The sequence below is a fragment of the Halichoerus grypus genome, chromosome 7 (assembly GCF_964656455.1).
Source record: "Halichoerus grypus chromosome 7, mHalGry1.hap1.1, whole genome shotgun sequence".
In the NCBI taxonomy this organism is placed as follows: domain Eukaryota; kingdom Metazoa; phylum Chordata; class Mammalia; order Carnivora; family Phocidae; genus Halichoerus; species Halichoerus grypus.
In genome coordinates this window covers 100,915,718-100,942,928 of record NC_135718.1, presented here as the reverse complement: position 1 = coordinate 100,942,928, position 27,211 = coordinate 100,915,718, and the positions used below count along the sequence as shown (strand labels likewise).

The following is a 27,211-nucleotide window of genomic DNA, read 5'->3' as shown; positions in this document are numbered from 1 at the left end:
GAAAAAGACAGAAAAATATCTTTTAGATTTGGAGCATGAAAGCCATGGGAGACTTGGATGGGAAGAGTTCAGGACAGGGTTGCTGCAGATCACCAGATTGGTGGGTTCACAATGCTGATGCAAGCAGTTCAGGTCTCACATTTGGATCTGGGGTCCTCAGTTATCTTCAGACACAAATGAATCTATACACAAATGAACAAAGAAAAAGGTGCTACTAGCCAAAGGTTACTTTTCCTTCCTATAAGACCAAAGTCAATACATGAAACTCTCAAAAAAGCAAGATTGTATTATTGTGGCAAAACCACTTAATTTCCATTCAAAACCATATGTACTTGGTACAGTACCTGCCTTTTGACTGATTCTGGTATAAAATATTAATACTCATTGAAGAGACCTTGACATTGTATGCCTAGAGACCTCATGCCTTTCTTTTTATCATTTTTCTCAGGTGGAATTTTGCCTCCTGTGCTTTCTTTGATTCCTCTACCCCAAACAGAGCAGTGAGCATTTCTGATGAATTGCCTTGTTAATGGCCACTAGAGTATACTCTTTTGAGGTAACTCAAAAGTTACAGCATGACTAAAAGCATAGGACCTCTACAGACACAGAAACCCAAATTTCCATGACTTCTAAAATGGGGAGGATTTCCACTTTCTTGGACTAGGGCCAGCAAAAAGAGGAACTTTATTTTTAAGCTCAAGTATACATGGATATCATAACCAGTTAGTGTGTCCAATGTCAATGCCTAGTAGTATCTACTTGGTACTGGTTAGTCAAAGTGTTGTTTCAGGTCCAAGTCTCAATGTGGTTTCATTCATGCATTCCCAAACTTGCTGGTAACGACCTATTGTGAAGCCCTATGTTCACACATACCTGTCTCAATATCTGATAGAATTCTGCTGATAAAATTTACTGCTTTCTTTCCCTCTCACCTCTTTAATATAATCTTTTAAACCCCCAGAACTTGTAATAGATAGTGTTCTTAGTATGTAATATAAAAAAAGAAACTAAGTAAAACAGATCATGAAAACCATCATGTTCACATCAACTCCAACAGTTCAAGAGGATGAGGATCTCTAATTATTCTCATTTTTTGGAGGCTTCTTAGTGACTCCTTTCCATAACAAATTCCTAGTTTATATCTGGGTTAGACTCCTGGGTTGGGTCATTAAGGGTTATCATAATAATATAAAAATGATTCACAAGTTTCCTATGATATTCATTGAAGCAGAAAATTTTAACTCCAAATAATTGATCAAATTTAGCCAGCTGGTACTTGCAGATACTTTCTTTATGTCCACATTTTAGAAAGGGCTATGGAACTGGCACTTATTTTGGAACAATTTCAAGTCAGCTTGCCCCAGTCCATCAATGGCTTTAATTTGCCATCTCTTATGCCTTTTTTTACCCACTTTGATTATACTAATGGTATCTATGAACATTAACACTTCTAGGTAGATCATATTACCAAACTGCTTCTGTATTCAGTATGGATACAGATCCTCTTTTTTTTTTTTTTTTTTTTTTTTTAAAGATTTTATTTATTTATTTGAGAGAGAGAGAATGAGAGACAGAGAGCATGAGAGGGAGGAGGGTCAGAGGGAGAAGCAGACTCCCTGCCGAGCAGGGAGCCCGATGCGGGACTCGATCCCGGGACTCCAGGATCATGACCTGAGCCGAAGGCAGTCGCTTAACCAACTGAGCCACCCAGGCGCCCGGATACAGATCCTCTTTAAACTAATAAATCTTCAATGGTCAGAAAAATTGTTATTATCCTCATCAGTCAACATTATCTGGTCAAGTTGGAAGTGGTAAAACCTAACCCATGGAGAGCCACAAATATTCCAAAAAGTAGTCCAGGGACACCTGAAAAAATAGCGTGTGTTGGTTCAGTGATTATATTAATATTTACATTAATTAATATTAACATTTTTAAAACTTCCAGATTTCTTTTTACTCTTACTAGGGACAGGCATTTATTTATTTTTTATTTTTTATTTTTTATTTTTCAAGTTTTTTTCATTATGTTATGTTAATCCCCATACATTACATCATTAGTTTTTGATGTAGTGTTCCATGATTCATTGTTTACATATTACACCCAGTGCTCCATGCAGAATGTGCCCTCTTTAATTACCCATCACCAGGCTAACCCATCCTCCCACCCCCCTCCCCTCTAGAACCCTCAGTTTGTTTTTCAGAGTCCATAGTCTCTCCTGGTTCGAGGGACAGACATTTAAAAATAGCAGTTGGAATGAAGCACAAAACTACATTTTAATTATATGAATACCCAAGGCCTTAATTTCTTTTCAAACAGTCCTAGAGCATTATTGAAATTGTCTTGTCAGTTAACATTTTGATGTGTCAATTCACTAATACACACACCTCAATCCTTTCATATGGAGAAACATTTTGTTCTGTCCTGAGTTGATTCTTCAGTATGTTTCATGTGTAACAGATAGTGGGGAGTCCAAAAATTTAAAGCCATGAGAATGCAGAAAACATAAGAAAGAACATCGTTCAATCAATAATGCAAGATAATTTCTTGGAGATAAATGGCTGGAGTTTTTAGATTGAAACATGACTGAATGTCTAGTATATTTGAATAAAAATACAACTAGACAGGTATTTATCACATATCCACATCACAAAGGAAATCTCTTTAAGATAGAAATTGTGCAGGTCACATTGTTTTGCAACAATGCGATGAAATTATATGTTAAAAATAAGAGTGGGACAATGGATACTCATATTTAAAAACACAAATTTGTATATTTACCTTATGCCTACCCAAAAATAAATCAAAATGGATGACAGATTTAAATTTAAGAGGCAAAACTATAAAACCTTTAGAAGAAAAGATAGGATAAAATTTTTGTCATATTTAGTTCAGGCAGTTTTCTTAGCTATGTCTGCAGAGCACAGTGAGAAAATTTGCAAATCATATATTCTACACTCAGTAACCATACAGTCTATAAAATACCCCTAAATAAATGATCAAGAAATGTACAAGGTCTACATGAAGAAAAAAACTTCACTGAAGATTCAAGTAAGTGGAAAGAAAAATCCATGTTCCAGATGACAAGACAATAATTTAAAGAAGTAAATTCTCTATAAATTAATCTATAGATTTAGTGCAATTCTAATTAAAATGCCAAAGAAATTCTGGGAGAAATTTGAAATGTATATTCCAAAGTCTAAGTATATACTTTGGAAGTATAAATGAGTAAAAATAGCTGATACATTTTTGAGAAAGAGAAATACTTGGATAGATTTGTCTAATTAGATACAAAAAGATTTTGTTTTATATATTTGAGCTATCTATAGTCGTTTGAAAGGGTGATAACTCCTTTATTGCTGATGTGCTGTGAGGACATTGCTCATCCCTGTGGAAGCCACAAGATTCTGCTGAGGTGGTGGCTGCCATCTGTCAGAAGCATTGGTGTTGTGACTAGTGCATGCTGAGAGCGTCCCATGGCTGCTGATGGCCATCATCCAGAGAACTGAGGTTGCACAAAAGTTGCTTTGGCTTTATAGGCAAGAGTCCCAGGCAACCTCATTTACTCCTCGCCATTTCCAGCTGCTTGTTGCTTTTCTCTCTCACAGTAGCCCCATCACACTAGGACTCAGCAGCTGCCTCGGTGAGAGCCTCTCACGCCCCCTTCCACCAGCCCCTTGTTCTTGAATTGCCACCTTGATAATCTTCACTTGAGATATGCTCTTTTCTTGCAGGCTTTTTCATTCTGTTAGTTCTGCCTCAATGGGAGAATTGTCATATTTAGTTTAGGCAGTGAATGTGGTTAGTTTAGGCAGACGTGCTTGGATCCTAACAGGAACTCAATTTAGGCTCACACCCTGACAGCTACATCAAACAAGTTTATGCTTTATATCCCAAGAGCCATCTGACCATCTTTTTCTTTCTTTTTTTCTACATTCAACTACTTCCAACCCAAGTCTACGTCATTCTCTTGAATATAATTTGGTTTCTGGACTTGATCTTTCCCAGAGCTAAGAGAAATATAGACCCTGCTTCTGAAAACAAATTAAAACCTGAAATTGTAGTGTGGTTTTAACCTTCATAGGACCATGTTCTTAACTGCGCAGGCTCAGCAGCTGCATCACTAATTCCTATTTTGATTCCAGAGACAAATTTGTGGATCTAATATACTAATTTAAATACCACAAATTAACTCTTCAGGCTTTCTAAATTTTCTGTACACTTCATATTTTCAATAAAACTCATCATCCTCCTGTTGGCAATGATCGTGTTTGGACTATTCTATTTCTCTAATAGTGTGTATATCCTAGTGGATCAAAATTTTGCATGGTCATCCCTCACTAATGGAAAACCTCCACTTTGTAATCTCTACTAGCAAAAAAAAAAAAAAAAAAAGCTTCAAATTTACATAGGAATATACCTTGCTCTCCACTAATTTATTAATTCAGATCCCCTCTCCCCACAAGGAGGTAAAGGGCGATTGTAGGTGGCTTAGAGATAAAGAAAAAAAAAATCCAATGATATAAAAATAAATAAAAGCTAAGAGAAAATAAAGGTAAAAATGAAGATAAAGTTGAGACTTTGAGAGTGAGGGACATTTGCAGACATGTATAGTAAAGAGCCTCTTTACAAGAGCAAGAGATAGATTGTACATTTAAGGACAAATACATGGTTTGACCCAGTAATGAAACTTAGGTTATCTATACAAGTGTCTCTTTGAATAAATTTTAAAGCATGATATCCCATTTATTTAAGGATTTTAAAAAGTAATATATGCATATGTACAGTATAGAAGGGTAAACAATGGACAAAGTCTTGCCCCAGCTCCCTTACCTTATTTCCCAGCCCCAGAATTATTGCTGGTTTCCTGGGCATCATTCTAGTAATGGAATATGCAGACACTTTACCTCTGTGATATTTTCCCCCAAAACCTATATTTCCAGTGTAATCATGTGAAAAACACCAGATAAATGCAAACTGGAGGACATTTTACAAAATATCTGACCAGTACTCTTCAAAACTGTCAAGGTCATGATCAAGGGAAGATGGTGAAATAGAGATCAGGGGAAACTAGGAGACCTGATGGCTGAATGCAGTGTGGGATCCTGGATTGGATGCTGGAACAGGAGAAATGGGCGAAATCCAAATAAAGTCTATAGTTTAGTGAATACAATTGTACTAATATTAATTTCTGAGTTTTGACAAATGTGCCATGGTTCTATTTTTCCTGTAACTGTTGCCACTGTGCTCTATCCCTCTCTTCTCTGCCAATCCTCTACCCTTGATTCCCTCCTGGAAAGTGGTCTCCCTTATTGGCATCTAAATCTGATTCCATGAATTTTCCATCTTTTTTGGTTATTTGAACAGCGTTACCATATTATTAATACTGAATCCTGTTTATTTAAAATCTTCAACTTGATAATTTACTCAAAGGTCCTCCTTGATTGCCAGGACAGGAAAGATTCTTGGTTGTAGGGGAGACACAGTATAGCTTGGTACTTCGACTGGCCACCCGGGAACCCAACTCCATGAGTTTGTAACCTGGCTTTGCCACTTGGTAGCTAGATGACCAATGGCAGGTCACTTCCTGCCCTCAGTTTCTTGAATTGCCAAGTGGCGATGACAGTGGTATTTACCATGGAGGGCTGTTGCAAGGATTAAATGAGTTATTTATTTAAAGCACTCAGAGAATGCCTAACATGTTATAAATGCTGTGTCAGTGTTAGTCTCACTATAATTGGAGTGGGAAAGGGGTTCCCTCTCTCAAAGCTCCCTTCATCTTCTGACCCAGTTTGGTAAGAAGGCTTTCCACAGTGACGATGGAAGGAAGGATATGAGGCTGTTGCAGCAGATCAGTTAGGAGATTGGGTGGGGGGAGCAGTGGGATGGTGGGTCAAAACTTTCATCATTTTTGAATTAGTGTTGAAGGTCATTTCTAAGGGTACATGAGGGTGAGCAAGAACATGATTCTGCAGGGAAGAAAAAACTAAAAACAGTTTTCTCAAACTGCCTTTTTTCCTTACATTAAACACAGGTATTTTAAACACTAATTATGATATCCCTGTAAGAGAAAGACTGAACAAGTTATTTTTTTTAACCCAAAAGATTTCAGTTACAGTCATGTCTTACAGGATATCACTTACCATGTGATGCCATTTCACACTGGACTGTAGAATCGGGAGACCGGTTGCTAGTCAGAGAGGAGAAGGAGACTAGTTAAAAGGGAATCAACTTAATCTCTTGTCATCTGAATGGGGCAAATCCCCAAATCTGAACTTAGTATGACCTGATGGCAAAGCCCAAGAAGGACAGCATGTGCCCGCACACCCGCACAGCCTCATACACATGCACACTAAAACCTCAGATAAATTCGTGATGAATGTTACTGAATGACACTTAACAAAAAGATTAGCAAACAGAATACAGAACCATGTTAAAAGAATAATGAGCTATAACCAAGTGGTATTTATTCCAAACCTACAGGGATGGTTCAGTAAAGAGAACCCATAACACAATTATTAGCATTAATTGCTTTAAAAAGAAGAAAATTTGCATGATAATTTTTGTGGAGGCAAAACAATCTGATAAAATTTTAAGTCTATTCTTTTTTTTTTTTTTTTTGAGAGCGAGGGAGAGAATCTTAAGTGGGCTCCATGCCCAGTGCTGAGCCCAAAGTAGGACTTGATCTCACAACCCTGAGATCATGACCTGAGGTGAAATCAAGAGTTGGATGCTTAATCAACTGAGCCAACCCAGGCACCCCAAGTCTATTCTTGATAACAATTCTTAGTAAAGTAGATATGTGGTTAATTTCCTAATGTGATATATAAACACAAAAGCTAGAACCAGATGTAATAAGGAAATAATTAGAAGCATTCTCATTGAAGTCAAGAATGAGACAAAGATTTCTACCACTATTTGCCATTTCTGGATATAGCATCCAGTATTTTTAGAAAATAGAAATAATATACTAAAATTGTAAGGGAAAAAATTACATTATTTTTGAATTATTTACTTCATGGGAAAGAATGTGAGTGCTTTTTAAATTTCTCTATGTTATCAGAATGAGTAGGTTGGAGTTATTAGTTACTAAAATGTTTGGTAAAATCCTTTCATAGAAACTTTAGGACCTGGGATGCTTTTGTTTGTTTGTTTGAGAAGATAGCCCTTTGATAATCACTTGTATTTCTTCCAATTTAATTGCTCTGTCTAGATTTTCTAGGTCTTCTGAAGTTCTTAAAAAAAAAATTTTTTTTTGGAATAGTTTGATTTACAGAAAATTTGCAAAGCTAGTACAGAGATCTCATACACCCTTCACACAACTTCCTCTAATATTAACATCTTACATAACCCGGCACATTTGTCAAAACTAAGAAATTAATATCAGTATAATTGTATTCACTGAACTATAGACTTTATTTTGATTTCTCCCATTTTTCCTGTTCCAGGATCCAGTTCAGGATCCCACACTGCATTCAGCCATCAGGTCTCCTAATTTTCCCTAATCTGTAACTGTTTCACCATCTTGCCTTGTTCATGACCTTGACCGTTTTGGAGAATACTAGTCAGGCATTTTGTAGACTGTCCCTTGATTTGCATTTATCTGGTGTTTTCGTCATGATGAGACTGGGAATATAGGTTTTTGGAAAGAATGTCATCGAAGTGAAGTGTCCTTCTCATCATGAGAAAGTATCAAAATTTGAACTTATTAGTCTCATTATTTCCTCTTATCAAATTCAGAAATTCAGCTTCATCTTTAGGCATGCCTTCTTTCCGACTGCCTTCCTTGGATTCATTTTTGTGTTTATTTTTTCCTACCTTCCTGTTTTGGATATTTGATTCAAATATTTTCTTCCTTTCTGGCAGTCTAAATATTTAAGGTTATGGATCTTGTTCTGTGCATTGTTTTGGTTGCATGCTCTAGGTGCTGTGATATTATCAATATTCTGTAATTTCTGTATTAATTTCCTCTTTGACCCAAGAATTGTTTAAAATAGAGTGGTTTAGATGGCAAGTGGGTAGGTTGCTTCTTTTGGTTTGTCTCATAAGTTCATTATTACTTTCTAATGTTTTGCTTTGTGATCAGAGAGTATTTTTGCTATTTCTATATTTTGGGACTTATACAGAAATTTCTAACCTAACACAGTTATCTTTTGTGAATAGACATTTTTGTGGGCATTAGAAAAAAGATATAGTCTCTGTTTTTATGGCTAGAGATGGATATACGGATCTTCCTCACACAACATACACACACATACACACACTTACCTTTGTCTTTACTACGTCTTAAATTCTTACTTGTTTTCCGAATCTTTGATGTCATGCTGACAAAGGTGAATTAAAGTCTTCTACTACTAGTATTGCAAAAGAGTATTTTGTATTAGTACATAAACCAGTAACTTTCTCTCTCTCTCTCTCTCTCTCTCTTTTTAAAAAGATTTTATTTATTTGACACAGAGAGACACAGCAAGAGAGGGAACACAAGCAGGGGGAGTGGGAGAGGGAGAAGCAGGCTTCCCGCGGAGCAAGGAGATCCCAGGACCCTGGGACCATGACCTGAGCCGAAGGCAGACGCTTAACACTGAGCCACCCAGGCGCCCCAAACCAGTAACTTTCTTATAGATTGTTTTGCTTTACTGTTTTGATGCTACTATGTTACATGGAATATACATTGTATTAATTTTCTGTTGCTGTGTAGCAAATTACTATAAACTTAATGACTTAAAAAACCACCCATTTATTGTCTGACAGATTCTGTAGGTCAGAGGATTAGGCTCTGGGTAGGTTCTCAGATGGCTGGAATCGAGGTGTTGGCAAGGACTGGTATCTCATTTGAGACTCAGGATCCTCTCCAGGGTCATTTGGGTTGGCAGAAATCAGTTCCTTGAGACTGTAAGACAGAGCCACTCTCTTGCTGGCTGTGTCTGAGTGCATCTTTCAGCTCGTAGAAGCCATCCCCTGCCACGTGGGCAACACCTTCTTACACTCCGACATTTGACTTCCATCTCCCACCTTTAGACCTAGACTTGTGCCATTCCCACTTGGGTAATACACATTTTGATTAACTCAAAATCAATTGCTTAACAACCTTCACTAAATCTGTAAAATCCCTTCTGCTATGTTATGGAACATAGTCATATCCCATCACATCCAGAGCCGCAGCCCACATCCTCCCTTACCTTTCCAGCTTCAAGGGGAGGGATTTATTCAAGGCACAGATACTGATAGACAGGAATACTGGGGGGACATCTTAAAATTCTTCTTATGTAGATTTTTAAAATTATTTTATTTTCATTATGGATTGTAAATTTTTTCATTATACACTGCTTTAAAGATCACATTTAATTCTTTAAGGTTTATTTTGAAGTGTGGAATTCAAGGCTGTCTGGATTAAGAGCTCAACTCCTAAATTGTTGCCATGATTGTTTGTTTACACTTTCCTGGAAAGCTTTTGTCCCATCTTTTTATTTACAACCTTTTTGAGAAATTTGTTTTATAAATGTCCCCAGTATGTAGCATATTTCTGGGTATTATTTGTAATTCATCCAGATTCTTTTTTTCTTATAGGTGAGTTTTGATTTATTTACATAACAGATGTGGATTTTACTTTGTCCTATATTTTATGTTATGCTTTTGTTGTTTTGTTTAAGAAGACTAACTTTTTGTAATGTATTTATTTTTCAAAACCTTAGAGTGAATCTGTTGATTCCCAACTGTGAGCCAAGATGAAATTTTTGAAATCAGAGATGAATTTTTATTTCCTCTCCTCCCTCATTCTCCATATAATTTTGATTGATTACTTAATGAAACTTTATGCCTTTCTTTTTGTATTACAGTTGACCCTTGAACAACATGGGTTTGAACTGTGTGGGCCCACTTATACATGAATTTTTTTCAGTGAATACCATAGAGTACTGTAAGTGTATTTTCTCTTCCTTATGATGTTCTTAATAACATTTTCTTTTCTCTAGCTTACTTTATTGTAAGAATATAGAATATAATACAAATAACACACAAAATATGTGTCAATTGACTATTTATGCTATCAGTAAGGCTTCCAGTCGGCATTAGGCTATTAGGAGTTAGGTTTTGGGGGAATCAACAGTTATATGTGGGTTTTTGACTGCACAGAGGCAGGTGCCCCTAACCCCTGTGTTGCTCAAGGGTTGACTGTACTTGATTACTTATTAACCCCTAAGTTTCAATAATGATGAAATCAATGCCCTGACATTACTTTCCTTTTTATTTTCTAATTTTTACGTGTTAATTATATCATTTCGATATTTTCAAACTTTATAATATTTATATTCAGTTCTGAAATAAGAATCTTCACTTTCCTTTATGTCTTAGCCCTGTATTGAGCTAGATTCACTGCATACTGCCATGACTTGTCCTGTCATCTCTAGTTGGGTTAAAGTTCATTTTCTGTTAGTCTGTTGAAGAAGGGAATCACATTCCTTAAGTTCTTTCATGTTAAAAAGTGTTTGTTACACTCACTCTGAATTAAAGTCTGGCTGGGCATAACATTCTCAGGCCACAATGTTTTCCTCAAGGATTTTAGAGGCACGGCTCCACTGTCACCTAGCTTTGCTGTGGAAAGACCAAAATGAGCTGAATTTTTTCTTCTCTTAAATAGGTTAATTGAACATTTTTCCTTTTCCTGGATTTCCAATTCTTTGTCTTTGAAAATCAGTAGCTTTACTGGGATATAACTCACCATTGATTATCTTGAGTTAATTTTTCTGGGGACATAGCCTGCTTTTCAATCTGTATAATCATGGAAATTTTTATTAAAATTTTTATTTAAATATTTTCTTCTCTTCTATCATTTTGATTCTCTTCCTTGGTGATACCAATTATGCTTATATTTGATCTCTTTTAAAAAATCTTTCTAGTTGACCTCGATCTTGTCCTTCATGCTCCTTATCATGTTTTCAACAATATTCATTTTCTTTGTACTATTTCTGACAGGCCCTTTGTTTTTGTAGAATATTTTTTCCCATCCACTTCTTTTCTGAGCTGCACTATTTCCCCCTAAATTCTTATATGTCTATTTTGAGGTCATATTATATAGATAAAGTTATTTCATTAAATTGTAAAGTCTTTTTCACCTGCTCTATGAAAAAAATTTTCTAAAATTATTTAATTGTCATCCATTTTTATATTACTTTCCTGTTTTTTTCTTGTAAAATCTTTGTTTACATCCTCTACTGATTCCTGTTTAATTATTACTCAGTATTGAATGAGATGAGCTATCCTCAGATCAAATGTTTGCTGGACTCTCATGTGGAGGAATTCTCTTCCTGACCTAGAATTGTGTGTGTAAATTTGCTCTTTTAGAAGCCTTATTCTTCCCCAGTTATTTGCTCCTGGTGACTTCAAAGCTACCACAGAATTTATCTCATCCATCCTGACCCATCTGCAGCAATGGCTTATCTTTGTGGCTCATCCAGCCACACCAGCTTATCATTGGGTCAAAACTAGAACCAAAGATTATTCATCCCTAGGGAGGTATCCCTGGATCCAAATATGTGAACAAAAGCCTCATTCCAGAGATGATGTATGTGCTCACAATATAGCTCTTTTTTCATTAATGGAATATTTTCATTGTTATTTTCAAACATTTTGTATTTTCCTAAATGGATATTGCTAGTCCAAAGGCTTTTCTTTAGCGAAAATTTGCTCTTTAAAATTCTAACGGGATTAAATACATACATGAATAAATTTTAGGACAGATCTAGAATTGTTTCCTTGATACAGATTTTGTTATTCTATGTTTCTATGTGTGTATAGTTTATTTTAATAAATAAATTGTGATTTGCATTTTTTAATGACGTTGAAACTATTTACTACCTGATGGATTTGTTTCCTAACCCCTTGAAATCCAGCTTCATTGAAGAAAATGAAATGTTTTCTTGAGGAGAGTTCAATTTTAGACTTTGAATTATTGGGGTGAGACCAAACTTTGGTGGGTGTCAGTTGACAGGTGGTATAGATGGCCATCAGGTAACATAGGTGCTCAAATGTCTGCAAAGCAGGAGAGATGTGGGCAGGTGGTGGAGAAGATGATAGACATGAAGTAGGGAGGTCAGTTAACAAAGATGAACTCTTCCAATAGGCAAATTTGGTAAGAACTTTAGAGGAAGGCGTATGGTGAGGTAAAGCCTAATATACCCACAATTCTCTCTTTTAACAACAAAAACTTAGAAAAGTAGTCATGTTAGAAAGAAGACAGGCTTTTGACTGCCTGGAAGATTAGTAGGAGAAAAAGTACTTACTTGTGTATAACTTCTCTGTAATTGTCAATGACGCACAGTAGTGAAAAGAAACTCAAGTATTTTATCTCTTAGTCAAAGGTAAAATACTCTATCAACTGAAGGAATCCTTTGAGATGTTGTCATTTGTCATGGTGACCATATATTTCAGAGGTTCCATTCTGGAATGGATGTGGTTCCTGCCTAGGAAATACCAACATGCCCAAGTAGCTGGTAATGCTTACCTGTCACTGTTGAAGAGAGAAGCTTCTGGCTCATTCATTACTGGCACGGAAGGGTAGTTTTGCAAACCACCAGCCCAATAGAAGGTGGGCAACAAATATGAATAAAAATTCACAGAAGGGGAAAACTGATCAATAAATACTAAGAGATGCTTAAGTTGCCTTGAAGTCATCAAAATGCAAACCAATAAAATATTTCACAACAAATAAGTAAAAATAAAATTTAAGATATAATTCACATTCCATAAAATTCATTTTTTAAAAGTGTGCAATTCAGTAGTTTTAAAATATATTGTTAAATATATTACAGAGTTGAACCATCCATACTATCTAATTTTAGAATATTTTCATCAATCCCAAGTGAAACCCTGTACCCATTAGCAATTATTCACTGTCTCATTCCCCCAGCATCTGCTAGTCACCAATCTATTTTTTGTCTCCATGGATTTGCCTATTTTGGACATTTCATGTGAATGGAATCACACAACATATAGCCTTTTGTGACTGCCTTCATTCACTTAGCATAATGTTTTCAAAATGTATCTATGTTGTAGCATGTATCAGTACAAGCATTCCCTTGTATGGCTGACTAATATTCCATTGTATGGGTCTGCCACATTTTGTTTATCCATTTATCAGTTAATGTGGATTTGGGTTCTTTTGTACTTTTTGGCTATTATGACTAACACTGTTATGAATATTTATGTACAAGATTTTGGGTGAACATGTTTTTATTTCTTTTGGGTATATTCCTGAGAAGGAGAGTTGCTGGTTCATATGGTAACTTTATTTTTAATGTTTTGAAGAAATACCAAATTGCTTTCCAAAATGGCTTCACCATTTCAGAATCTCATCAGCAACATCTGAGGGTTCCAATTTCCCCATGTGCTTATGAACACTTGATATTGTCATTTTTATTATTATTATAGCCTTCCCAATGGGTGCGAAGTGGTATTTCATTGTAATTTTGATTTGTATCTCCCTAACAACAAATGATAGTGGGCATTTTTTTTCTACTAATTAGCCATTTGTGTGTCTTCTTTGGAGATAAGTCTACTTAAGACCTTTGCTTATTTTTAAATTGAGTTATTTATCTTTTTATTGTTGAGTTGTGATTTTTCATATATTCTGGATACTAGACACTTGCCAGATATATGATTTGCAAATATTTTTCTCCCATTCTGTGAATTCTTGGTAGTATCCATTGAAGCGTGACAGTTTCTAATTTTAATAAATTCCAATTTATCTATTTTTTCTTTTGTTGATTGTGTTTTTGATGTCACATCTAAGAAAAACTTGCTTAAACCAACCTCACTAATATTTAAAACTATGTTTTCTTCTAAGAGTTTTATGCTTTCAGGTCTTACATTTAGGTCCTTGATGCATTTTGAGTTAATTTTAGTATATGATGTAAAAATAGGAGCTTAATTTTATTCTTTTGTTTATGTATATCGATTTATCTGTACCATTTCTTAAAAAGACCATTTTTTCCCTTTTGAATTGTCTTGACATTCTTATTGAAAATAAATTGACTAAAATGGTAAGGGTTTATTTCTGATACAGTTTTATCCCATTGATCTATATGTCTATCCTATGTCAGTATCACACTATCTTGATTACTATAGCTTTTTAGTAAGCTTTAAAATCACTCACTGTGAGTCCTCCAACTTTCATCTCTTTTTTCAAGATTGTCTTGATCATTCTGGGTCCCTTCCATTTCTGTATGCATTTTAGGATCAACTTGTCAACTCCTGCAATGAATACAGTGGGGATTTTGGTAGGGATTACCTCAAGCTGGTGAATATTGCCATCTTAATGATACTACGTTCTGATACATGAACAGAGGATGTCTTTCCATTTCTTTATCTCCCATTCTTTTGTGGTTTTCAGTCTACAAGCCTTGTATTTCTCCCATTAAATTTACACCTAAATGTTTATCCTTTTTAATGTGATTCTGAAATTGATTTTTCTTAATTTTATTTTTGGATTGTTCACTGCTAATGTGTAAAAATATAAGTGATTTTTATATACAAGATCTTTTTTTATCTGCAAGTGAGAATAGTTTTGCTTCTTTCTTTCCACTCTGGATGCTTTTCTTTTCTTGCCTAATTACCTTGGTTAGAACCTCCAATACAATGTTGACCTTGTAGATGTAGATGGAAGTAGTGAAAGAATTCAAGCTTTTACCACTAAGTATGGTATCAGCTGTGGGTTTTCACAGATTTTTTTTATTAGGTCAAGGAAGCTCCCTTCTATTCTTAGTTTGTTAAGTGTTTTTAACATGAAAGGGTGTTAAGTTTTGTCAAATGTTTTTCTCCATTGATTGAGGTGCTCATAAGGTTTTTGTCTCTTATTATATTAACACAGTGTTTTGCATTAATTGATTTTTGGATGACAAATCAATATTGTCGTTACAAAATAAGCTCCACTTGATCATGGCATATAATCTTTTTTATATGTTGCTAGATTCTGTTTGCTACTATTTTGTTGAGGGATTTTTACATCTATATTCATAAGAGTTATTGATCTATAGTTTTCTTTTCTTGAGATGTCTTTGTCTGGCTTTGGTATCAAAGTAATGCTGGGCTCATAGAATGAATTGGACAGTGTTCAATCCTTTTTTTTTTTTTTTTTTAGAAGAGTTTATAAAGAACTGATGCTGATTTGTCTTTAAATACTTGGTAGAGTTCACCAGTAAAGCCATCTGGTCCTGAGGTTTTTCTTTGTAGGAAGGTTTTGATTATTAACTTAGCCTCTTGTTATAATTCTATTCAATTATTTTCTACTTCTTGAGAAGTTTTGATAATTTGTGTCTCTCTAGAAATATGTCCCTTTCATCTATGTTATTTAATTTGTTGTCATACAACTATTCAGAATATTCCCTTATAATCCTTTCAATTTCTGTAAGGTTAGTAGTAATGTCCTCTCACCATTTATTTTAGTCATCTGAGTTTCTTCCTTTTTTCTTGGGCAATATAGCAAAAGGTTTGTTAATTTGCTATCTTTTCAAATAACAAAGTTTTGTTTTCAATTGGTTTCTCCCCCCTCCCCCACTCTATTTCATTTATGTTCAGCCTAAGCTTTATTGTTTTTTTCTTTCTGCTACTTTTGGATTAGTTTGCTTTTTTCTTACTCTAGTTTTTAAAGTAGAAAGTTAAGTTGTTGATTTGAGATCCTTTTGCTTTCTTAATATAGATATTTACTGCTATAAATATAGCTACTCACACTGAAGGAGCTTGAGTCAGGTAAAGACAAGCCCTGTGATGGTATTTTCCAGGCGGATAACAAACAAGGCAAACAGTGATGGCTCCTTGGAGGATTTGGGGGAAGCTACAAACCTATTCTGCCCTTTCTAGCAGTGTCTAGATTGCTGATTCACAGCTACTGTGGTTTTGAAGTTGGTTTTCAGCCTTTTATTTTCTTTAAATAAACACTCCTTAGATGCTTGCAAACCTTTGACTGGTTCCCCAAATTCTGAAAAAAAATTGATTTTGACAATTTTGCCTGTGTTCTTGTTGCTTTTATGGAGGAACAGAGTTTTAGAAGTCCTTACTCCACCATTACAAAAGTACTTGCACAGCATTATTTTCAATAGGAAAAAAAGTTGGAAAAAAATTTCTTACAGTAAAGAGAATAGCCAAATAAATTGTGATCGCTTCATACAATGGAATTCAGCAGTTAAAATAATGGACTAAGATTATGTATCCATACATGAATAGCTGTAAAAAACAAAGTGAAGAATGATACCTATAGTACAATAATATTTATATAATTAAAACACATGCTGAATAATATTTTTGATGTGTGCATATATAGAGAGCAAATTGTTTCTACAAAACATTGGCTGGGAGGATAAATACCGTATGCATGATAGTGATGGGGAACGGGATTGGAATGAAGGAAAAAAACAAGACCAACTTTTCCCATAATATTTTCTTTATTTTATTAAAGAAAATAGGGACACATGAGTGTACACTATATTATTTTTTGTGCTTTTTTTCTATGTAAAAGTTAGGAAGAAAGAAAAGAGTCATAATGGATTGGAATCTTCTGTTCTCTGGGAATTCATTTAACTCTAATTTTTGTAATCTATGGGTTGAAAGAAAACAAAAGACAAAAGTAAGATAAATAGCTGTCGAACCACAATTGGGTCTGTTATAAAATGATTTTGAAATGGCTTTCAAATCTGGAATGCCAAATTCTGGTTTTCATTTTGCTTTTAAATAATTACAAGTTCAAGCCAGACAGAAAAATGTGAATCACTGGATTTTTCTTTCTAAAAATCTCCTTAGCCTGTCTCTGGTCCAACCAGGGAAAAAAAACTTTTGGCGTCGCTTCTCTTTTCCCCATAGTATTAATTTGTAACACCTTCATAGCTTCCAAAGGTAGGAAGGGAGCTGCTTTACAATTACAACCACTTGAAAAAACATAGTACCTCTCTTCCAGAGATTTTTGGTATTCTATCAATAATGTGGGAGCACAAATATCATTCTGTTTTACAAGTAGGAAGTGGAAGAATCTGAATTTCCATGATACAAAGACATTTTTCTCACATGACTATTTGATGAGGTTAAAGGTGAAAAACCAACCACAAGCTTAGCTCCTTTTGGCCTGTGAATTCAGCCAGAGAAAGGATCAAAGCCGAAGTGACCTCATTACAATATGGAACCACTAGGTGTCACTAAAGATAAAATTTGTAGGCACTAGCGATTATAACTAGGAAAGCAGAGAAAGCAAGTGAAATTCACCATGTTAATGGAGAAAACTGAAATTATACTTCTAGGTGAGAAAATGGAAAGAGACCTCTCTCCAGCCCAATACACCCAGGAAATGGTTTTAGACCCTCTTTTTTATATCTGTGTGTGAACTCATTTGGGTTGGTGTTACCTTTTAACAGAAAAATAACTACATGGGCTCACAACTCAACAAATATGTTATATGATGACTGTTAATAAAATGATGTTAAAATTCCAAGCTTCAAGTGCTGGAGTTCCTCCTGGGAATTGTGTCTAAAATTTCAACAGCTGCCCTTAGGTGGTCCGAGGCAGATACATCGAATTCTCTTTAGACAAGGAGAAGTGATTGACTTCTCTTTAGACAAGAGACGTGAGATAAAGATTTTTCTTTTTTAAATCCACTTCTACTGTTTGCTTTGATTTTTTTTCCCCTCCTATGTCTTTATTCTGAAAACCATAACTGGCAAGCAGTATGAATTCAATGCATATTTGTGGAAGGAATAGTAGGAATCGAGGGAAGAAAACCAACATTTATTTAGTGCCTCTCTAAGCCTTGTTCTCTGCAACTTTCTTATATTCCTTTTTTACATAATCTTCCCTAAAAAATTCTGTGAGGTAGTTATTGTAACTACTGCTTTGTACAAGCAATACTCATGGGATATAGTCACAAATGATCTTTGCTTTTATTTCTCATTGTTCTTCTAAACTTTATTCAGAAGAAAAGCTCTTTCTCTACTCCTGGATAAAATCCCCAGGTGCATCTGTGATATTTCTGATCTCTTGTATAATCACTTTATTATCACAGCTTAGTAGTTAAAACTGTCCAATTTCATGAAATAACTTATTTCTATCATAATCACAGCTTTCTTCTTCCCTGAACCAGGGCTGGTGTTGGTCTGGCCACCTCCAAGTGGGGGTAAGGTATGCTTCTTCTCTTTCTCATTGAACTTCTCCTTGACCCCCTAAAGTGGGTTGGGCAGGGTAGGGAAACAAGGAGAGAAGAGGAGGGCAGTCAAGTTTCTTTCTCTGAGTAGTGCTTTGGAGCTATTCAGAAGCTCCTACTAGAAACAGTTAATTGCACTTCCCAAGATGCAAGCTAAGCATTTTCTTCTGGCTGGCCATTCTCCCTCAGTTTTTCAAAGACTTGATATTCTTTAACATATTTTAAAAATTTTATTTATATACTTTTCTTTCCTTTAATGTATTAAATGCTGTGGCATTTTCTCCTATAATAATAGAACTCCCAAATTTTAGCTAAGCTGCTAAAATTGGAATGGCTGCTTGGAATAAGGACTGCGTTTCCCAGCCTCCTTTATCATGGTCCATATAAAAATTCTTGGAGCCATCTGTAAATTAAGAGACTCTCTTTGTTTGTCTTTTTTTTCCTGTTTCCTACTGTCTGCATGATAATTGCAGACTGGACAATGAGGTGGAAACCCTGTGCTGAGGGCTTTGATGGTCATGGTACTAACTTGGCAGCCTTGCACAGTGTACCTCTGGGCTAAATTCATAAACACATATATTCTAATCTTCTGTTCTAAGTTTTTGTCACATGCACACAAACAAAATCCTAACTGAGAGAAATATACAACAAAGTGAGATTTAGTTTTAGGAAAGCTTTTGCTAATAAATAAAGTCACCAGTTGAACAATGAAGGTCTTTTCCTAATTTGCAGATGAAAGGTGAAGAAATTTTCCCTAATTTAAAAATTATTCTTTCAAAAATCTCACTTAAATCTTTGGTGTCATTACTGATTATCTGTTTAACAAAATAAATGAATAAATAACAAGCATTATTACTGGAAGACGTCTTAACCAATCAGACTTAGACTTATGGCTTATTTTTCCAAAGTAACACTTTCATGGTTGTAATTTTATTTTACACATTTATGGTAACATGGATTTGTTAGAAAGTTGTTCATAGATCTTATGGTAAAATACATTTTGACACTATTTCATGGTGAGTCTCAAGAGCACAGCTGAGGAACAAGAGAACCACCACTTTTTGGGCCGAATGGTGGACATTTGAAAGAGCAGGAAGGCAGTGGGGGAAGGGAGGGGAAGGAGAGGGAGAAGAGGCATTGGTTTCTTATCAATGAAAACTTTAAAAAGTCCTACCCTTCCCATGTTTATAAACTGTCCCAAAGAAACTTCCTTGTTTTCTACCCCCATGTTCCCCTCTTTTTTCTATTTCTTTTCTTTCTTTTTTTTTGTCATGTTTCAAAATAGAAAGGACATGTTTAAGATGAGTAGGGACTATTCTGATTCTTTTATTCCCTAGCATTTAATTATAGGAATGATAAATATATGAAGCTAAAAATAATGTTAATGGAAAACCATACCTAATGGAAAAATCAACTGGAGAGCAGCACGTTGGCACCATCCGCAGCATGTACATTATAGTTTAGTTCCATTGTTTTTGTTATTTCATTTAGTTATTTTAGACTTTTAATTAATAAGAACATTTCTTTAAGACTACAACAGGTAATTGTGCAAGTTTTGGTAAATCAAAACAAAACAAAACAAAACAAACAAGCAAAGAAAACCTTCCCACCTTCACACTGAAGAAAATTCCCCAAACAATAGACCTTAATTTGGAAGCAGAGGGTAGTTATATAGCACTTTCATTTAGACATGGTAATTCTAAGGACAGATTATTGAATTTAGAATTAAATTCTTGTACTGGAAAATGGGGAAAAAAGAGGAAAGTCCTTAACAGTTATAACACACAATTAATTTATTACATCCTATTATATAACAAAATTTGAGAAGTGTTGTGAAGGGACTCAGGATTCCATGGAAGTCTTTTAATATGAAAAATCTGTGATATTCTTGGGACCAAGTGTTTATTTTTTAAAAACTCTTTGTAAAATGTAGGGCACAGGACATATAATAATTTTTCTGGCCTTTTATACTACCAAATTTCAAAAGTAGATAAAAAACATAGAAACTTATCTACATTCAATAAAAACAAAAAAAATGACTCTCAAAAATATGATCTACTTAGACACCTGGAGTTGTTGTTGTTGTTTTCCCTGAGCATTAATAGAATGAAAACATCAAAGAATACTTTGATGGGATTATAAATATAAAAACTTAGAGACTGAAGATTCATCAGTGAAAAAAAAAGAAACATTATTGCTCTCATAGTCCCCTTTTAGTATGGGGAGATAGACAACAAATAAGTAAGGGAATACAAAATGTAGTATGCCATATAGTTATAAGTGTTACAAAGTAAAACAAGGTAAAAGGAGGGGCAGAGATTTGGGGCATAAGAGGAGTGAGCATAATTTGCAATGTTAAATAGTATGGATAGCAAATGTTTCAGTGAGAAAGTGATGTTTAGGCAAAGACCACAGGGAGTGACAACAAGAGCCATGCATCTACCTGGCCGAGGGGCATTCCAGTAGAGGAAACAGCAAGTGTTAATGCTCTAAGGCCAGATCATGCTTGCACTTCTTGCAAGACCATCAAGGAGACCACTGTAGTAGGACATAAGTGAGGCAGGGGTCAAGCATTAGGAGAGGTAATAGGGGGGATATCATTAGGCTAGTAGAGAGATCTCACCACTGCTATGCATGAGAAGGGAAGCCATTGGGAGCTTTGGGCAGAGGAAGGACATGATTTGACATACCATTCTGATTTTGTTTTGAGAACAGTCTGAAGTTAGCCTAATGCAAAAGCACATAGGTGGTCGTAATAATTTAGGTAAGAGGTGATGGTACTGGACCAAAATAACAGTCAGATTCTGACTGTTTTTAACCTAAGGCTTCTCTATTAGCTGATGGATTACATGAGGAGGTGTGAGAGAAAGTCATGAGCAAATAGAAGGATGTATGTGACATTCTGTAAAACAGGGAAGCCTGGGGTGGAGGGGAGCAAGGATGGTGTAGAAGAAAAGGAGATCAGTTTTTGTACATTAATTAGACAGATGTTCTAGTAGAGATGCTGAATAGACAGTTGGATTTGACAAATTAGTTTTATGAGATAGGATGCATCACAAGCCTCTGGAGACTGTATGGATTAGACCACAAAGAGTACAGGCAAAACTGGTTATTCAGGGGAGAGCTAGGTTAGAACTTAAACCTACACAGGACAGCAAAAGAAATTTAAGTTGGATTAAAGAGATAAATGTCTAAAAAAAATAAGAGCAGAAAATATAAGCAAATTTCTGACCTCTGAATAGAATAAGATCTCAGTGTAAAAATAATGGGAAAAAATCAAAAGGGAAAATATCAATAGATTTTGCACCTACAGATTTGTAATATCAAAAACATAAAATGTGAATAACAAACTAGGAAGAAATGTATCATAGATATGACAAGCATGGGTCAATAGTCTTATCTAAAGAGGCTTGACAGATCAGTGTTCAAAGGACTAAGATCCAGTATAAAAAAAGTCAAAGGTCATGAAGATAAAATTTATTGAAAAAGAAAAGGCTAAGAAAAATATTCTAAGTGCTCAAACTGACCAGTAATCAAAACGATGAAAATTACTATCAAGTGCTCCACCTCCCTTCTTTTTTTGCTTTTCAGGATGTGTGTTCCCAGCAGCACTGCAGGGGAGAACAGGATGGGGCTACACTCAGAAGCTGTCACCCAGTGTTGTGGGAACACGTTTGGACCTTCCTGTCACTAAATTAGGAGACATAAATCCAGACCCTTGGAAGAGTTCTTGCTTTGTGACATCACAATCACACTTTAAAAGATCTAAAAGAGATAGAGACTCATTCAAAATCTTGTTTACAAAGGTCTTCATCACAGTATTATTTATATGGTGAAACATAGGAATAATGTAAGTATCAACAGAAGAAAAATGGTTACCTTGATTGTGAGGCATACCTAAAATCAAAGAATACTGTGTAGCTATTAAAATTTTGTTTTGGAGAATTTTTAAAGATGGGGAAACTCTAAAAATGTAATTTTTTAGTAAATAAAATCAGAATACAAAACTATGTATGTCATGAATCTAATTACATAAACATTAGAGAAAAAATATGTAAGACAAAAATAGTTCCCCATATAAATATTAATGGGTACTAGTATACAAAATTTGGAACATATAAAAATGGAAGACTACACAATAGAAATTATCCACAACCCAGAAATGGAAGGGAGGCCATCCTAGACCCTCAAGCACCAGCGAAGCCAGCTCAGACCTGGAGAACCTCCCAGGCAACCCATAGGATTGACAATCAATATTGAAAAATAAATCTTTGCTCTTCTAAGCTACTACATTTGATGTGATTTGTTACATCACAAAAGCTAATTGATACACTCAAGCTCAGAGAACAACTGTTCCTCTTTTCCATTATTATGGTATCTGGGAAAGGAAGGATCTCATTCTCAGTAAGAAGATGGTAGAAGTGAACCAGCAGGCAAAGGGCACATCTTGTGCCCCCTTACCTCAAGAAAAGCAAGCTTTATCAGGGATGGAAGCTTCTTCTGGTTAACTTTGGATGGTAACATAATCTCCTACTGGCCCTTTGAGAAGCCCGTGAGCAAGGGCTCATCAGAGCTTTGGTACTTCCCGAGAGAGAGCTGCCTGCCTCCCATTCTTTCATCAGCTGCTCTTGTAAGACTCTAGGTGTCCCTTTAGTTTATGTAATGGGAAGAAGGACTGGATCCTGGTTAATTGAATTAATAAGGTCATACTTCAGGGTAGAGGAAAACAACTGACAAGCAAACACTTTTTGTCAGGTGCCTGAAAAGGAAAGGCAGAGAATTCAAATGGTATTTGAGTGTTGGAAAAACAGGTTGTCATTTCTTGGCAACACATTCCAATGCTTTCTTAAGGACCTTGGGTGGAAATTTTTCCTTCCCTTCATTTTTCAGCCCATTTATATTTCCAGGGAAATCTAATCCTTATATTTCTGATTCATTTACACTTAACTCATCGTAGTGTTTTCCAAGACTATTTCCAGTGGGCCTTTAAAACATGATTCCATTTACCAAGAGAATGAGTTCCCAATCCTGCCTATCCCAGATAGCACACACACAAAGAGGAAGTAACATCCCCTAGGAAAATTACTGGAATGTAGCTTTGTGGGGGAAATAAGTCTCAGCCAGATAATTTGCTTTGTTGGTCCCCATGCTCAATAGAACTCAGCAAAGGAAACCAGAATGTCCTGGTGGCCCTAAGCAACTAGGAATTATTTTGGTGGGGACAGACAACTAGAACCATCTTGGAAATGATGACGGACTCTAGGCCTAGGAGGATGCACACATCACCTCATCTGACCGAGTAGGCTGTCAGTAACAACTAAAATTGTAGCGGGGGCACAGGAGTGCAAGAGTACTTGGCTCCTGAGGTCCCAAACAGACCAGGATTGGCAGGTCACCGCTGACAAAATCCAAAGACAGACAAATGGTGGTGAAAGAAGAAAGGAATTTATTTCAATGAGGTCAACAGTGGGAAGACAGTGGAGTAGTGGTTCAAAGACTCTCCAATGTGCTGAAAATACTTCCAGGTTTATATAAGGAAAATGTGGGGCAAAAGTGGGTACGTGCAGGTAGGCAATGAAAAGTCAAATATGTCACTGTCTTGGAGTCAATCACGGGTAGCGTCTTGCTGGCTCAGGGGTAGTTTTGGTTCCCATCTCATCTGGGGATGCTTTGCCCTCAGGGTCTTCCCACCTGAGCCAAGAGCAAGCTGGAAAGAAGAAAGTAGAAAGGATGAGGTCAAATTAGAGGCAGCCGAAGGCCTTTTTCACAATAACTCACCAGGATCTGCCCTTGTAGCCAGGAATTGAATTTTGCTCTCCTGGACTGGATTAAGTAATCCATTGAATGGCAGTGAATAAACTCAATCTGATGAACACTAATAGAGAAAGGCACTCAACTATCTCAGAGAAGTGTTGTCCTACCTCCTTTCCTAAATCAATTCAACTACCTGGACCCTGTTCCAACGTCTGTTTTAGAGAAGCTGATTCGTCAAGTATACTCTCTCTTTTGTATTCTTTCTCAATTATTGCCTTCCAGTCAGTATATAAACATGCATGACTCTCCATTCAAAGCCCCTTCCTTAACTCTCTGTCTTTCCACTTATTCTACCTTCTCCCCTGCAACTAAGATTCTAGGAAAACTAACTTATACTCATTACTATCCATACTTTGATTCTCAACTGCTTCTCAACCTTTTACCTCTACTCACTTAAAATTTTTCTTGCTAAGCTTGGCCAGAGATCTTCATAATTGGTATATCTAATGGAATGGGCATGTTGTGTAGCCAAACCAACATGAGTTCGCTCCTTGGTGGGTCAGAAACTACACCGGGTTCAGTTTATTTGCAGCAAATAAGGAGATCACAAGGAATGGCTTCCAAAGCTGCGACTCCCTGTGAGAGGGTGAATGGGTTCCTTTTGTCTAGGGTTAAGATGAATATTTAAATAGGGAAGCCTTATCATCCTGTGTAGAGGCAGGCATAAGGTCACACATGTGCCTTAGGGAAACATGCCTATACATACATTGCATGTTATGTAAATGAGGCTGAGGATCCTCCTCAAGTGGAGATTTCATATTATCATGAGGTAAAGGTAATTGTAGGTCATGCCAGAGGTCACTCCATGGTCCATCTGCACAAGCATGAGTGAGGTTTAGCTTAATCAGTCTGGGTGGTCTGTGCTCGTGGGTGGTCTTATCAGGGCAGTTGCCATCACCTGGGGGGTGGTTTCAGGTTTTATTTGTCTGAGTTAAGGAGAAAGCCAGAAAGAAGAACTTAGGAGACAATGTAAGACAAGGGTTAATGAGTCCAAGCAGGTGGGCAGTAAAGGCCAGGTCTTGGGGTCTAGCTGGTGACCATTGCACTGCCCATCACTCTTGATGTCTCTGTTGCATTGAGCACTATAGAAGTGTCTCCCTACATTGATGTGTATCACCAATAAGGAAGCTCAGTTGAGCTTCTGTGTCCAGAGTTTTATTGGGGTTTCATTACATAGGCATGCTAATTGAATCATTGATCATGTGATTGAACTAGATCTCCAGCCCCTGTTCCCTTCCTGCAACGCTCTAGTGACATAGTTGGTCTTCCAGGCATGGCCAGAAAATATCTAAGGGCCCACCATGAATCATGTTGTTAGCATAAACTCAGAGTAGTTCCCAGGGGTCCATCATGAATAACAAAGACACTCCTATCACTAAGGAAATTCCAAATGTTTGGAGGATCCCTCCCAGGAACCAGGGGCAAATACCAGCCAAATTCTTTTTTACACAACACTCAGCTAAAACCTTTGCAGCCACGCTGGAATTCTATGGGGAAGGGGTAGTTTACAGAAGGGTACTATGGGGTTTCAACACACATTAAGTGTGCATGTTTAAAAAACAATCTGATGTATGGGAGTCAGATTTATAAAAACAAATTGAATACAACAATAATGGAAAGATATAGAATAATCATATGACAGTTTAATATGTAGGCATTAAAATTATGCTCAAAGAGTTTTTAAAGACATAAGAAAAATACTTAGATAATATTAACCTTTTCATAGGGATAAAAGAGTAAGCAAGAAGGACAAAAACACAGTGAAAGAATATTAGCAATGACTGCAGTTGGGAAGGAGTGAAAAAATTGTGAAGGGGGGTGTGACTGTCCAGTAGACTCCAGGCCCAGGGGCCGGACCTTGGGGGCAGGAGCCTCTCAAATCCACACCGTTGTGAGATTAAAATGGTAAAGCTTTGTGTCATCTGCAATATATCAGCATGAGATAGGAAAGAAAGCTGCAAATAGCCTTGTGGAAGGCAATAATGAGGAAAGAATATAAAACTGTTCCATGCTTTTATTTCTACTGAGTTCAGACTATTTAACTGGTTTAATGAGAGGGCAGTTTACAGAGGTTATCATTTTGTAATGATTCTTATTTCCTTATGCCAACTTTTATTAGAAAATTTCACAGAATTCTTTTTACAGTGAATGTGTATTTTTTTCTAAAAAAATCCCATAAATTACAAAATGGTAACATTAAGGATGATTTATTACTGTCTTTTCCCCCCTTTTTCTTTCCTTTTTTTCTCCTAGAAAATATGTAAAACATTTTCTACATGTTCTACAAGGAAAAGCTTTAGTTTTATGCTTAGGGAAGACAACCAGTAAACAGTTTCAAAAAATAGGAAGTGATTACCTGCCCAACAAAGGTTCATCTGAGAATTCTTTTCAAAATCAAGTTTTCTTGATGAATATTTAATGCATCAGTGTGCAAAAATGTACTTTCCAGGCAACCCACACACCTATGGTATCAAACTAGTTGCATTCGCACCTAAATTGGCTTTATCCAGTATATTACTTTGGGGGAAATATTCTCCCAGTTATGAGGTTAGTAATAAAGTTGCTATCCAAAATCTGGAGGCACAGATTTTACATTTCTTTGAAATGCTAAGGTGCAACTCTAAAAAAAAAAAAAAAAAAAAAAAAAAAAGGAATTATCATTCTTGTATACAATAAGAGAACTTAGAGTCTTTCCTAAATTTGTCCAGTAAAGTATTGTCAAATAAAGATTATTCCCATGGTAGAAAGGAAGTAATAATAAGGATATTCCAAAAGTATTTTTCACATTTCAGATGCAAAATGCTTTTATTGTATTTAATGTAATTTCCTATTTTGTATTAGATTTTTATTCCTTTCATTTCTTCATTTACCACTGAACTGTAGGATCAGATTTAGCCTGCCCTGGAGATACTCTCCACTATCTTCCATGACAGGTTACTTTTGACCCAGCCCAAGTAGGCATTAAGCTCTTTTTTTTAGAGCCTTTTCCTTCTTGCCTCTCCTGTAGTCTTTCTTTATTACATTTTTACTTCAGGTTATAGACTGTCAGAATTAATATCCATAGGGCAGAGGTTTTCAAAGTGTCATCATCAGGTGATCTGTAGGTCTCTGAGACCCTATCAGGGAGTCTATGAGGTCAAAACTACTTTCATAATAATGTACTTATAATGCAAAAGCATTGGTGGGTAAAACTGCTAGTCCTTTAGCATAATCAATACGGTGAC

The 27,211-nt window shown here is 35.9% G+C and overlaps 1 protein-coding gene across 1 annotated transcript in view; it reads right to left on the bottom strand.

Moving 5' to 3' along the window:
- The window catches only part of MROH9 (maestro heat like repeat family member 9), a 91,036-nt gene extending 82,715 nt beyond the window's left edge, over positions 1–8,321 (bottom strand). The window contains exons 1-3 of the mRNA XM_078078663.1: positions 8,267–8,321; positions 6,142–6,210; positions 2,780–2,786 (exon numbers count right to left, since the gene is read on the bottom strand). Of these exons, the coding sequence (XP_077934789.1) occupies positions 2,780–2,786; positions 6,142–6,210; positions 8,267–8,321 (131 nt within the window). The remainder of the gene's footprint in view (positions 1–2,779; positions 2,787–6,141; positions 6,211–8,266) is intronic.
- Positions 8,322–27,211: the final 18,890 nt, after the last annotated feature.